This window comes from Hemicordylus capensis, chromosome 6 (genome assembly GCF_027244095.1).
Source record: "Hemicordylus capensis ecotype Gifberg chromosome 6, rHemCap1.1.pri, whole genome shotgun sequence".
NCBI lineage: Eukaryota > Metazoa > Chordata > Lepidosauria > Squamata > Cordylidae > Hemicordylus > Hemicordylus capensis.
In genome coordinates, this window is record NC_069662.1 from 43,879,077 (window position 1) to 43,893,774 (window position 14,698).

The 14,698-nt window shown below is 45.3% G+C and overlaps 1 protein-coding gene across 1 annotated transcript; it reads right to left on the reverse strand.

The window, feature by feature from the left end:
- Positions 1-10,021, reverse strand: LOC128331930 (coenzyme Q-binding protein COQ10 homolog B, mitochondrial-like). The gene is made up of 5 exons (XM_053265988.1): positions 8,319-10,021; positions 6,744-6,926; positions 5,212-5,404; positions 1,892-1,993; positions 1-488 (listed from the first exon to the last, which is right to left on the reverse strand). The coding sequence occupies exons 1-5, from the start codon at positions 8,399-8,401 to the stop codon at positions 330-332; spliced, it is 720 nt and encodes a 239-aa protein (XP_053121963.1). The 5' UTR covers positions 8,402-10,021; the 3' UTR covers positions 1-329.
- Between the last annotated feature and the right edge of the window lie 4,677 nt (positions 10,022-14,698).

Sequence of the window (14,698 nt, forward strand, 5' to 3'; positions counted from 1 at the left end):
TAAAAATAAAAATATAAATGCTTTATTGTTACAAAACACACACACACACATCTCTTTCATTGCCAGAAGTCTCCTTTGAAACAAGGAGTCACCCTTCAAACAGCAAGATTAAATATCCAATAATTTATCCTAGAACATTCATAATAAAAAAACCACAATTAATTAAATAATTTACTCTGAGGGTTTTGAGAATTAAATATGCATAAATACAGCTAAACTGTATCCCTAAACTGGCATCTGGGAAGAAATCCTGAGTGAGTGGTCAAGTCACGTGTTTTGTAGCAGCCCCAGAAAGATACCCCACATGTCAGTTCTAATGGGGCTATCCATCATGTGCAGCAAACTGCCTTGCACTTTTGGACTGCAGCCTGCGGGCCGTATAGCTTCTCTGCTCGGTGTTCAAAGGCTGACACCATCTGCTTGACTACCTTATCAAAGAAGAGGTTTGCCAGTTGGGAATGTAGAACTGACTTGAATTCAAAGGAGACCTGGGGAGGAGATAATGACAAACAATTAATGAGTGGAAACATCAGGGTGGGTTACTACAGCTCTAGCACAAAAATACCAGAGTGGGTTACTACAACTCTAAAATCACCATTTCCAAACTGTGCTGCAAGAGGGACTGGGGTGTCTTGAAATTCTGTTGTATTCTTCTACCATTCTATGACCATCAGAAACCCTGTGCAGCATTGATCCCCCTCCCTCTGCCAATAAATGGAGAGCAAGGACGCACAGAGATTTGTTATACTAGAACTGGCAAAGGTGAAGAATCCCTGAATTATCCTAGCAAGGAGGCACAGCCCTGTTCCTGAGTCCTGACTGACTGGGCCAAGAGGAAGGCAGGACATCAGCAAACATCAGGAAACCACACAGTTGTGCACTCCTCACTTCCCAAAGCAGTGAGAAGTTCTGAGATCCAGCACAACCTAGGTTTTGTCTTCCTTTGGGCTTTGACTTCCTTTTGACTTGGAGGCGTATGGTGTTCCTGTAATATTTGCCTTCTTTACAGGTATACAGGTAGAGCATCTGGTGGAGGCAAACACCATGCACATGCCTGAAGGGCAGCAAAAGCCACTACCCTACATCAGATTCCCAGATGAAGGCACCCTTGCACCCCAAAAGATACCTTCAGCTCTCCACACTCTCTCTGCTTCTGTTTTTGTCTGACCCTGAACTGCAGTTTCCGCTCACACACAGGCACGCACACACACACCTGTGCCCTGTATTAAAAATGTTGGAAGCACTGGCTGCTGCACATCTAATGGCACTGAAAGGCTCTGTGAAGGGCTGTAGAAAAGCCACAAGGTAAGCTCCAATGCTGTGAAATCAGGGTTACTGTCTTTATCCCCATTGTCATGAATGGGGGATGGGGGAAATACAATAATGGTTCCACAGCTGCTGGGCTGCGTTTTAGAAGTGTGGAACCTAACAGCTCTCTTTGATGTGCAAGATGGCAAAAAGCCAAAGTCCTACTCCCAACATGTTGGGAGGATCTATGATAAAGCTCCTTTTTTATTCCCTACAGCTGAAATTATCTAGGAGAAATCAAAGGCACATGAAAGGGTTTTGGTTTTTTTTTTGTCTGGAGGACAGTGTTGCACACAGGTGGCATTTGAACTAGAACATCTATGTGTGCTTTAAAAAAAAGCAGAACTCCTGGCAAGACAATCAATTCTTTGCAAACCAAACAAGGAATTACCTAATCAATTAATGACATGTCCCCAAAGCTGCAATAAAATCCTTCAGCTTAGGCAAACCTTTGAACTCCCAGTGAAACTCGGCTTGGCAGATGTGAAACTCATACCACACACACCCAGCCATTCCTGTTGGTTTAGGAGTCACACTCCCAACAGTCAAAGCCCCTCCCCATCAGGAGTTGGCACACACTTACGTAAAACTTGAGTGTGCAGCTGTCTGGCTGCCCTGGAAGTCCTGGCCCAAACTGCCACAGTGTCTCCAGATGCTGAAATAACCTCCCGTCCTTACTCACAGCCTGAGAGGTAGACAAAAAAGCTTAGGTCAGTGCCTGCTGTTTTGAAATCAACTCAAACACAGAATGCAATCATATCTTCAGTTTGACCAGCCTGCTGCTGATGTAAAACCTTCTTTACAGAAAGAAATGAAAGGATGTCTTTCAGTGGCTGACATCCTGATTAACGAAGCCAGGAGAAGTGCTGATGTGGCATTAGTGCTTCTGAAGAGTTTACTGCACTGGTACTCCTGAGAGGGAATTGCAACTACCTCCCCTTTGTCTGGAGATACTCTGTGTCAGCTGAAAATACCTTCTTTACTTGAATCCTAGACTAGGGGGCTATTCTCACGAGAGCCGATTCCTAGACTAGAGGGCTATTCTCACGATTGCCGGCTCTGGCAATCGTGTGGGCGGCAGATCCGGCCGCCCAGGGGTCCCTCCCCGCTCGTGTGCGGGGAGAGCGGGCTTAGCCCACTCTCCCCGCACACTCTCAAGAACTGGGTCTCACTGATCATGAGACCCTGCTCTAGGTTTTTCCAAGTTTTTCCAGGTTAAAAACTGGGGGGTTGTCTTAAATTGAAAGTCCTCTTCCTTTTGGGTAAATACAGGTATAGCCTGAGTTTAATTCGCTCTCGCTCTCTATCTCTTAAAGCAGGTCATCTTAAATTCAGATTCGTCTTCAATTCAGGTAACTATGGCATGTCCCTGAGAGTTGCACAAGAGCCAGCGTGGTGTAGTGGTTAGAGTGCTGGACTAGGAGTGAGGAGACCCGAGTTCAAATCCCCATTCAGCCATGAAACTAGCTGGGTGACTCTGGGCCAGTCACTTCTCTCTCAGCCTAACCTACTTCACAGGGTTGTTGTGAAAGAGAAACTCAAGTATGTAGTACACTGCTCTGGGCTCCTTGGAGGAAGAGCGGGATATAAATGTTAAAATAATAATAAAATAACAATAATAATAATAATATTTTCACATGCACAGAGAGCTTGCTGGTGGGAGGGGGGGGAGCTTATTAAAATTTGCCTGCACCGCTGCACCAGCAGTGGAGTTAATTGAGCTTTTCAGAAGCACAAGTGCTTCTCTCATTGCACTGAGGCTTCATTAGTCAGGATGTCAGCTATTCAGTTTAGGCAGACAGAAATGGCAGCCTAATTCTCTGGGTCTATAGGATATTTTATATGTTACTGACCAATGCAAGCTAGAATAACCACAGTGTATGGCCTAATCAGAAACCCTTGCGTATGTGCAGAGCGTCTCTCTTTCTCTCTTCAACAAACAGTGCCAATCAGAGATGGCTGTACTTGGCTGTCATATCTCATGGGTGCACACATTGACAATGGGCCCAGAAATCAGAAGTGGGGAATGTGGCCATATCAGAAAGTCCATGTGTGAAAACAGTTAGCCACTTAATGGTGCAGCGGGAAATGACTTGACTAGCAAGCCAGAGCTTGCCGGTTCGAATGTATGTATGGGAAACACCTATATCGGGCAGCAGCAATATTGGAAGATGATGAAAGGCATAATCTCATACTGCACGGGAGATGGCAATGGTAAACCCCTCCTGTATTCTACCAAAGAAAACCACATGGCTCTGTGGTTGCCAGGAGTTGACACCAACTCAACGGCTCACTTAACCTTTAGTATAAATAATAAACCTTCATTGACCGTCATACAGGCTTTTAAAAAACATTAAGTTGGCGTAATTGTCAAATACTTAAATTGGGATTTAGTTGGGGTCTGACCCTAACATTATATTTGTAAGTCATGTTTTCCAAGTTTAAGAGAGCATAGAGCAAGTGTGGGAGAGAAGTTAGATAAGGATCACACTGGGTGATGTGCTCTTAATTGTATGTTTTATTCAATTGTTGTTTTTTTGGGGTAGTTATGGGGCAGCCAACAGATAGTTATATTATTTATTAATGACTACTACTACTGCTGAAGGGTCATTTTTAAAATCTTCATATTTGTAGCAGGCCATCAAGATGGTGCATGTCAAGAGGTCTTGACACACTTTCTTTTACGAAAGCTTTTGCTTTGGGAAGTCACTGAAGTTTCAGATGTCCACTGACAACCCCATATTTCTGCAGCTCTTTCTCAAGAAAGACTGACATCACTTCTCACAGGATAGTTTTGCTTTCCATGTGATGGAATGTGTGAGCAAGAGAGGGGAAGTGAGTCATGAAGCTGCTACCTGTGAGTGATCATCAGAAGCCTTTGCACTTGTTTACATTTGTAGCTGAAACCAGTTTCAAACTGGCTTAACCGTAACACTTCCCATCCAAGGAACTCTGTGAAGGGGATGAGATCACTAACAATATTCAGTATGCTCAGTCAGAAACAACATTTCCTAGAGAGCCCTGGAGGAAGTCTTGGCCCCAAGAATGAAGAGAGAGGTGCATTTTTTGGAATTCTTATCAAGTTCATGTCACCAGAAAACCTAGCATGTGTCTACAAATGTTTAAATCAGTTTCAAACTGTTTAAAAATAACAGGCTCACAAATCAAAGAAATGTCCTAGTTCTGTGGGGGGCTAAGAAAACTCAGCACCTAAGACTACAACTCCCAGAGTTCTTTGGGGGAAGCAATGAGAATTAAACCCATTCTGGTTTGGAACACAGTTGGGCCCTTTGTAGGTACATTTCATTATCTCCATGTTTAACATACCAGAGTATGCAGAGTTCTCACAGATGGTCAAGATCTCTTTGCAGCTCTTGCCCAATAGCCAGAACTTAATTTGCACCAAAGCTCACCCCACCTCACCTGCTCCCAAATAACTGGTTTCGAAGGCTAACACACAGCCCTGGATTGAGGGCTGCCATCTTGTTTATTGGCTCTGTTTCAGTGCCTTTATGGAGCAGCCCAATGCACAGCAAGCAACTAACCAGGTGAATCTTGTCTTGGCATGGAGATAAATGGTTAAAAAAACTCACTTCCTAAATTCCTGTGTGCCAGGCTGCTAATAAGCGCACAGCAGTATATATGGATGGATGGATATAGATATATAGACAGACAAGAGTGCCTCTGACCTTGAACAGAGAGTGACTTACCACTGCCATTTTTCACATCTTTGTGACTATGAAACCAGTGTTTGAAGCCAGAGAGCATAGCTTCTGGAAAGGTTTAACACTCCCCTCCTCATTTTAGAAAGCAGTTTCTGACTATACAGGGCATCCCAGTTCTCACCAATAAGTCTGCCAGAATAGACACCCGACACCCAGCTCAGCTCCCATGGCTTCTTACCCGAATCTGACGATGTGGTACCATGGAAATCTCAGAGACATAATGCTCTACCACCGGGGGGAAACCCACTTCCAATTTTGCTCGTAAAAACTCGTTGCAACTGGAAATGACCCGGGAGCCAGTGCACCAGGGCACAAAGAACCGATAGCTGCCCACATCTGCCACAATATCGTACATCTGCTCGGCAGAGTACCTGCAAGGGAAAGGATGCAATGGCAATGAGCAGAAGTACCCAACTGGAAGAGGATTAAAGTTGGTCAAGCCCAAAGGCCATGAGGGTGTTCGTCCCAATAAGGCAGCCCCTCCCCCAACACCCCACCTCCTCCAAATATCTCTGGGGGGCCCTGCTCAGAGCAGAGACTCATTGAAGTCCGTTTCAGATGTCTAGAACCTGTGACCCAAGAAATAAGTGCCTCAGAGGGGGAATATTTATTGATGTATTTAGTACATTTCTATACCACCCCATACAAAAAAAGTCCCTGGGTGATAATGAATAAATGGTTGTTAAAGGTTAAATAAATGGTTGTTAAAGGTTTAGAATCTTATGTATTTTTGTAAGAGAAAGTTAACACAGTTCTGCAATAAATAATATTGGCCGACATGAGGGAAACTACTCAAAGTAGTCCCATTGAAATTAAGAGGATAAGTTGGGCATGTCCTAACTTGCCCTTTTAAATTCAATGGGAGGAGGAGCATAACTATAACAGGGCAAGGGGAGACAGTTGCCTGGGGGCCCACTGCCTTGGGGGGGGCCACCCCAGAGACAAGTCACATGACTGACTCCCCCAGCTGCGCACCCGCCCAGGCTTCCTTCAGTTGTATTCATCCTCCAAAATTTATGTGGGTGTTAAGACCTGGAGCTACCAGAACAGCATGTCTTTCTCCAATACCATTAAATGACTTGCATCGTCCACAATTCACAAAACCTTTTTGAAAATAATTTAGGATGATGTTCTATTGTGGTACATAGGTGTGATATATATATATTTTTTTACTATGCTTTTTGTTACCACTATTCAGCCTCATTTAAGATTTCTTTACTTCATGAGCTGAGCTTCAGTGAGGTGGGGGCATATTTTAAAATCTTGTCTCTCTGCCCACTCCAACCTTGCTACGCCCCTGAATGGGAGTGCTTTGAGCAGTTTTCCTCAACATGTCAAGCAATAATAAAATGGCCCTGAGCTTGTGAAGAGCACAAGAAGCTGCTGTCTAATTCTCACTAATGTTATATAACTGTGTGTGGGGCCAGACTAAAGGTAGAGCTTCACATGACTAAATGCCCCTCAATATTTATTATTATTATTAATAATAATAATAATCCCAGAGGAATCCCTAACAGATTTCAGGGAGAAGGGTTCTAGCGAACTCTTCTCCCTAATATGCTAATTTTCCTTGTACAGGGATATAGAGCTATATAGAGACAGAGAGAGACACCCATGCGCACACTTGGAGGAGCCTTGAGGCACATGAGACCCCATCTGCAGTCCAGAAAGAACTAGGCCAACAGGGCCTCTCATCTTTGGCATACTCACTGCAGCCGATGGACTTCTGCATACTCTATTCGTTTGGCACCAAGTACCGGAGCAGCCAGGTTAAGGAAGGGTCGGGTCTGTTGCTTCATGGCTGAACTTGAAGTGAGAGGAGGACATGTCTTCACATTCAGAGGGAGGAGGATTCCATAGGAGCTTAAGTGTCTACAGGGAGGCGAACCCAATCTGCATGAAAATAGGAAAGAGGACACTAGTGAGACAAAGGTAAGGAGGAGGTACCGGGCTTCTAACACCAAAAGACAAAAGGCTAGCCACTTTAGATAACGCAGTGGCTATAGCTGGACTGTGTTGGGGAAGGGCAAAAAGGATGTGTGTTATCAGACCAGCATTCTTGATTGGTTAATACTAACCAATCCAACCCAGATGAAACCCATGTGCAATCCTAAACAAGCTTACCCAGAAGTAAATCTCATTGGGCTTAATGGGGCTTATTTCAGGCATAGGAATTTCATGAATCTGCACACCGATTGATTTCAAAGCACATACATGAATAAATGAGAATGGAAAGTGCTTAACTTTGGGCTGGATCATGCCTTATATCATTAATTGCTAATGTTAATGATATAATGTTAATGTTATATCATTTATTGTAATGTTAATGTTAATACCCCTGCTAACTTGGCAAAGAGGCACCTTTTAACGTGGTGATCCTCTTTATTTAGCAGGGGGAAAGTAACTGGCTCTATCCACTGCCAGCACAATACCTCCAGTAACTGTTAATGGTGTCTATCTTGTGGTTTCTTTTTAGATTGTGAGCCCTTTGGGGACAGGGATCCATCTTATTTATTTGTTATTTCTCTGTGTAAACCGCCCTGAGCCATTTTTGGAAGGATGGCATAGAAATAGAATACATAAATAAATAAATAAATCACGTATTCCGAAAAGAATAGCTGTCATGCTATTCTTTTGAACATCATTCGTTCCAGGTGCTATTTTACATTGAACATTATTATTCAGATCGTACAGATAAGATCTAATTAAGCACTTTCATGCCCCCCATTGATTCCAAGAGGAGACGAAGCATAGTGCAATCCTATGCACGTGTACTCGAAATTAAGCTGCACATACAGCTTTCGATGCGACCTAGCCCCCGCCGCCGCCCCCCGCCCCGCAAGTGTTCCTAGGATGAAGCCAGCATTTTTAAAGAAGACTGGAATGTGCTTAATTGGCAGAAGAATCGTGGAGGAGGATTGCCGTTTTAGGAGTTGTATTTTCATTGGAGTTGCATGTTTATATTGCTGTATACCGCGTTGAACATGTTTTTGCAAAAAAAAGGTATAGGCGCGTAATCATCATGTTTTTAAAAGTATGGATTGCGTGAGTATTAAAAACAATAAGACCAAAACCAGAGTGCCGCTCTATATCAGAGCGCTGGGTAGAAAAACTCTCCCTGCACGTGGGCTTACGCGTCTCTCCACTGCTTGGCAGCAGCCTCTCCAGCCGTGGGCTCAAAAGCGGCTGAGAGAGAACAAATCGTCGGAACCAGTCCTCTCCTTCACGATCTCCCCCCCCCCCCCCTTGCTTCACCCCCCGATGCCCACCCGCGCCCCCTCTTACCGGGTCCCTTTTTTGCAGCACGAGCGCAAAGCGGCTTCCGATAGTGGCCGCAGAACGGCGACGCTCCGGCTGGTTCCTGCCATGATCAGACGCGAGCTGTCTCTGGCTAAGCGCAGCGAGCGAAGAAGTCTGGCTTTTCGGAGGCACCGCGGAGTGGGCTAAGCCAGATCGGAGGCCTGCGTCACCAGGGGTGTGACTCCAGGGGGTGTGTCGCCAAGGGCCGGCCTTTCCCTGCCTTCCTCGGGAGTCGGGCCCCTTTTAGTGCGCACAACAGGTCGGTTGCTGGCGAGCCGGTGGGCATCGAGCCAAACCACGCCTCTCGCGCTCGACCGATTCCAGGCTTTCCTTGCGATCGCCACACGCTTCTTCTCTCTTTGGCGCCGGACAATTTCGGCAGCAGGAGAGGGAGAGCGAGTTGGTGTTCCTTTGGAGACTTTTATCAAGAAGCAACTCAGTTTTGCCCGTTTCAAGAATGGAAGTGCCTGCTCTTTTCTTGATAGTTCATAACTTTGCTGGTCCGAGCGCCTTAATATAGTTAATATAGACCCCAGACTCTGGAACACGCTTCCTGCGGAAATAAGAGTCTCCCCATCTCCTACAACTTTTAAAAAGGCAGTCAAGACACATTTGTTCGCCCAGGCTTTTAATTAGATACTGTTTTAATAGTGTGATGGCTTTTAAAAGTTTTAACATTGTGTTAAATCTTCAGTTATTGTAATGTTTTAACCTTTTTATTTGTTGTTGTATTGTTTTGTTGTAAACCGCCCAGAGACTTGCATTTTGGGAGGTATTCAAATATGTTAGAATAAATAATACTCTCTTGACATTTTTATCTTTCTACCATATTTTTATACCAGCTTATATACAATCTCAGGGTGGTTTACAATTTGACAACAACTAAAACCTAAACATCATGTAAAAACAAAATCGCATAAGCAAACTTTAAAACATCATAAACTAAAAGCCTACTACGAGGAAGTTCTCAAAGGGGTTTACTAGAAAAATAGTAATAGATGGTCCCCTGTCCCCAAAGAGTTCTCCAATCTTTTAAATAAATAAATAAATAAATAAATAAATAAAATGAGGCAGATACCAGCAGCAGCCACTGGAGAGATGGTGTGCTGGGTTGGACAGGGCCAGTTGCTTTCCTGCAGCTAAATTTAAGAGAATCCCCACTTTAAAAGGTGTCTTTCTGCTCAGTTAGCAGGGGCCTGCGAATCTGATTTATTATACCTGATAACAGAGTATGTTTTCAGAAGTCGTTTTAAAACAGCTAGAAATTTTTCTTTATTCTTAACTTAAATAATATTTATTAAAAACACTAATTGCATAGCAGCCAACAGACGGACACTCCCCCAGTTTTGCTAGTTTCAAGACCGTTTTACTCCCTGTTCGGCATGTACAAGAGGCTCCAAACGATGTTCTTAGTAAAAGGCACAAGGCCCCTCCCCCTCCATGTATATACACCTACCTTAATTTCTCTTTAATGGGGAAATGAATGGGTTAGGGAAATTACCAGCCTGGCCCTCTGCTTCTCCCAAGAACGCAACACGCCCCCTCCATTTGCCGCCACAGGTCCTCAAACGTTATAAAATGATAGTATCAAAGGCACCGCGCCTCCGGGCGGTTTCAGCCACCATCCATCAATCAGACGCGACACCTTTTGTCCTCTTTGTTAATCTTGTTACCTCCACAATGAAGGGCACGCAATTAACAACGGAATAGCCCCTCTTTATCGGCTGTTGCCTTCTCATGTGCTCCTGCTGGGGGAACGCTATCCGGGGCGGGGCGCCTTCATGAATCTGTGAATAGATGAGACTGCCTTATCTTGAGCCAGATCGTTGCTTCATTTTGCTGAATAATCCCATCTACTCTGACTGGCAGCAGATCGCCAAGGTCCCAGGCAGAGGGGAATTCCAAGGCCTGGCATGACCTTTGGTCCTTTTTCACTGGAGATCAGAGGCATCGAACCTGGGATACTCTTTATGTTGCCAAGCCACTGAGCTGACGGTCTTGGAAGTGGGGCGGGGCCAAGGTATCATAATGTAACTATGTCTTGGCTGCCACTCTGGATGAAAATACCCCAGGACAGTTTGTGCTCAGTCCTCAGAAGCAGTAAACAGGGAGGGGGGGGGGAGGCCTTAAGCCCCACCACCACCAATTCCCCCCCTACATATACTTTACAAACAAGAAAAATCCCCTACACATAAATATACATGTTTCCCCTTGTTTTCAGTTCATCCTCACAGCTATCTGCACCCTCTTGAAAGCAGGGCTGAAATGCAGTCAAGGAGTAAGAGCTGGATCCTGCTTTTAGTAATAGTCCTGCAATATCTGAAGTTGTGCCTCTGAATAGAGGCGCTCTTACCCCTAGACTTCCTGGCCGAAGTCCAGGGCCTCCACACCCCCTGCCCCCCCCAAATCCTTTTTAGTCTGGGGTGTGTGGTCAGATTAAAAATGTGTTTAAAATACATGTCTGCGGGTGGGGGCCCTCCAAAAGCCTTTAGGTCCAGGCTCCAAAGTTACCTAGGTGCCTGCCACCTCTGCCTCTGAACATGTGCCAAATGCCTTTCACACACTTCGCAAAGAGGCCGCTGGCAGCGTTCCTATGTCCGAGATCAGGGCTGGAGCTTCCAAGAAAGAGTCCAGGGCTGAACTTTGGCTCTAATTAAATCATGGGATTCTTATTCCTGTTTTGAGAGTTGCAGTTTGCCAAGTGGTGTGGGTGTTTTAATCCTAAAACAATCCTCAACTCTGATTCAAACTTGTTTTTGAGTCAAATCCCCTGACTAGGAGTATTTCTCCTTAACTATTGTTAAAAAAATATCCTGCTTTCTCCATGCACTATGGCACAAAGAGGCTTAGAGTACAAATACATATTGAAATAAAACTGTAAGTAGACCAATTAAATGAAATACTTAAACATTCCAATAAACACTGTACCTATTTCTTGTCATTTATTTTATGTGGGAGCTGAAAAGGGATACTCAGTGGTAGGGGCACCCCCCTCCTTGTCATCTTAACAGGCAGAAATTCATCAGGACTAGCATTTCCCCATTGCAGGCTTGGGAGAACCATACCTGCTGCAGTCCTACCTGTCATGCAGCTGTTAAAGGCACAAGAACCTTTCCAGGAAAGGGGGCTATCTCTGGAGATGCTCAAAAGCCCCTTTCGCCTTTGGTTTGGATGTCATGTTCCCAGGATGAATGCTGGCATTCCAAGTTGTTCTGGGGCTGCTGAGCCCGGCAAATTCCTATGAAGCTAGAGTAGCTAACTTTCCCCACCCACCTCTAGCCTCACTCCCTGGTTCCTGTGCCTTTAATGAAGGGCAGACATTTAGAAGGCTGGTTTGTGATACAGGTGCTAGAGGCCAAGGGGTCCTGTAGAGACAGAGCAAGGGACTAGAGCTTGCAAAGGGTCTTCCATCAAGTTTCTCTTCCTGAACCTCCCTTTCGGAAGCAAAGCAAAATATCCTACTAAGCTTTGACTCATAGAATGTGAGAGTTGGAAGGGTTCCTAGAAGAGGTCTAGGGATTCTCAGCATTGGGTCCCCAGATGTTTTTGGACTTCAACTCCCATAATCCCCAGCCCCAATGGCCTTTGGTTGGGATTATGGGAGTTGAAGTCCAATAACATCTGGGGACCCAATGTTGAGAATCCCTGGTCTAGTCCATCCCCCTGCTCAGCATGTGAGAAACTGCTACAGCATCTCTTCTGACAGATGGCCATCCAACCTCTTCAAGTTATTGAAAAGTTTTTACATACTACAAAATGTAGGCATGGAAATTTGACCACTGCTACCCATTTCACAAGTCAACCACTATGCCCCCCACCCCACCTGTTCCATCTTCTAATACAAATGCTTCTCAGGTCCCCTACATGTCTTGCAGTGAATGATTGCACCACACTACTTGGGCAAAGACAAGACCAATACTGGTGCTTTCTAGTCATTACAGAGAAATCAAAGTGTACTTAAGATGCCCAGGAGACTTTCCAAACTGGTTTAGCGAAGTCAGGATGAAGGTCCCCCTGCTGATTTCAGCTGCCAAGGGGTGGTTGTGGAGAGAACGGCAGACAGGAACCCTCCACCATAGCCAAAAGGATCATAGGGGTGGAAGTGGCCCATTTGAGATGAGAAAGTCATAATGTTGAGGGAAATGCCACAAGGGTGATTTAGCTCAATTCTCTGCTACTACAAGGCAGTACCCACCTACAGCCGTCTTTCTCCTTCCTCACCCTTAACCAGCATTGTTCACATTTGTGTACCAGGTCCCTTCGGGTGGTGCAAGAGAAGCTGAAGTACGCCTTGAAAACTTAAGCCACACGCTGTGTCCAACACTTGCACAATCTGTGTACAAGGAACACATGTAAAGACCTGTACACATGTACAGTTATTCACACATTATGTTCAACACATGTACAGTTGCTCATTTCCTATCAACACCTTGCATTGTGGGGCGGCGGCGGTCTGCACTCAGGTTAACTTTTAAAGTGAGTACACATTCAGTCATCCACAGAAACATATGTACATGTGCACAGGCATCTGTACACACATACATGTCTGAATAGGGCTATCATGTTGCATGCATTCAATGCTCTATGTTAATTGGCATAGGGGCACTCTGTACTCCAGTTAAGAGGAGAGGAGGGTTGGTCTTGTGAGATCAAGCATGACTTGTCCCCTTAAAAACATTACACCCCTACTGGATGAGGCCCAAGGCCCATCTAGTCCAGCATCTTGTTTCACACAGTGGTCCACCAGATGCCGCTGGAAGCCTACAGGCAGGAGTTAAGGGCATGCCCTCTCTGCAACTGGTACTCAGAGGCATCCTGCCTTTGAGGCTGGAGGTGGCCTATAGCCCTCCAACTAGTAGCTGTTGATAGACCTCTCCTCCAAGAAGTTATCCAAACCCCTCTTAAAGACATCCAGGTTGTTCCACAAGTTGATTGAATTGTGTGAAAAAGTACCTCCATTTGCTGGTCCTTAATTTCCTGGCAATCAATTTCATGGGATGACCCCTGGTTCTAATGTTATGTGAGAGGGAGAAGAATTTCTCTCTATCCACTTTCTCCGCACCATGCATGATTTTATAGACCTCTTATCATGTCTCCGCGCAGTCGTCTTCTTTCTAAACTAAATAGCCCCAGGTGTTGTAGCCTTGCCTCATAAGAAAGGTACGCTAGGACTCTGATCATTTTGGTTGCCCTCTTCTGCACCTTTTCCAGTTCTACAATGTCCTTTTTTAGATGTGGTGACCAGAATTGTACGCAGTACTCCAGGTATGGCTGCACCATCGTTTTGTATAAGGGCATTATAATATTAGCAGTTTTATTTTCAATCCCCTTCCTAATGATCCCTAGCATGGAATCCCCTTAGCTAAGCAAGGTCTGTCCTGGTTGCATTTGAATGGGAGACTATATGTGAGCACTGTAAGATATTCCCCTCAGGGGATAGAGCTGCTCTGGGATAGACCAATGGTCTGACTCAGTATATGGCAGCTTCCTATTTAGCGATGTCAGGATGAAGGTCCCCCTGCTGATTTCAGCTGCCAAGGGGTGGTTGTGGAGAGAACGGCAGATAGGAACCCTCCACTATAGCCAAAAGGATCATAGGGGTGGAAGTGGCCCAGCACTGAATACTTGGCACCAGTAGCTGGCACAGCTGAGCATCTACTGTTGATGCCAGGCAGTGAGGAGCAGCAGCCACTGCCACCTTCCGGACTTCCTCTTTCTTCAGTATGCCATGGAGAGAGAGCAGCGGCACAGCCAAAATGTATGTGCAAAATGTATGTGCAGAACACATGGCTCGGAGCAAGTGAGCCAAGCCACACGCTTGGCTCACTGAGAGGCCACCAGGGTCACTGGCCTAACTGAGGGAGGTGATGGTCATGATGGGTGGAATATTATATCCCTTCATTTTGAATCCTGAAAAGCAAGAGAGGGGGAAGGGTTCTGGACCCAGTGAGCTAAACAGGTGACTAAGGTGCTTTATTTTTGTGTGTGAAAGACAGAGAAGTTGTCTCTGTATGTAAGGAGAGATGGAAATTCAATTTCAAAGCGAAAGTCTTCAAAGCAAAAGGCAAGCAATCTTGAGCCAATTCTATGGTGGCCCCACTTCTAGAATCAGCTTCTCGGTACACAATTTCCCCACAACCAGATCAAACATGATCAGATGCAAATAATCTAGGAATCAGGAAGGCGAGATCTTTGGGGCTTAGCACCATACCAAATCTATATATTTCTCTTGGGACGTGTGTGCCCAGGATTTGGCGGCGGAACTCTCGCGACACGCTGCGAGAGTTCCAAAGTGAGGAGGACTGAGGAGGAGAGGGAGAAGAAAGTGCCAGTGGTGGCCGGCCGGCGGGCGGAGGAGGGGGGAG

What these genes read in the sequence shown, in the direction of transcription:
- LOC128331930 (XM_053265988.1), bottom strand. Translation starts at nt 8,401, where the DNA reads ATGGCAGGAACCAGCCGGAGCGTCGCCGTTCTGCGGCCACTATCGGAA. An exon ending in TGCTGCAAAAAAGGGACCCG is followed by an intron (nt 6,927 to 8,318) that starts GTAAGAGGGGGC and finishes ATTTTCATGCAG; the next exon opens with ATTGGGTTCGCCTCCCTGTA. An exon ending in GCAGAAGTCCATCGGCTGCA is followed by an intron (nt 5,405 to 6,743) that starts GTGAGTATGCCA and finishes TTTCCCTTGCAG; the next exon opens with GTACTCTGCCGAGCAGATGT.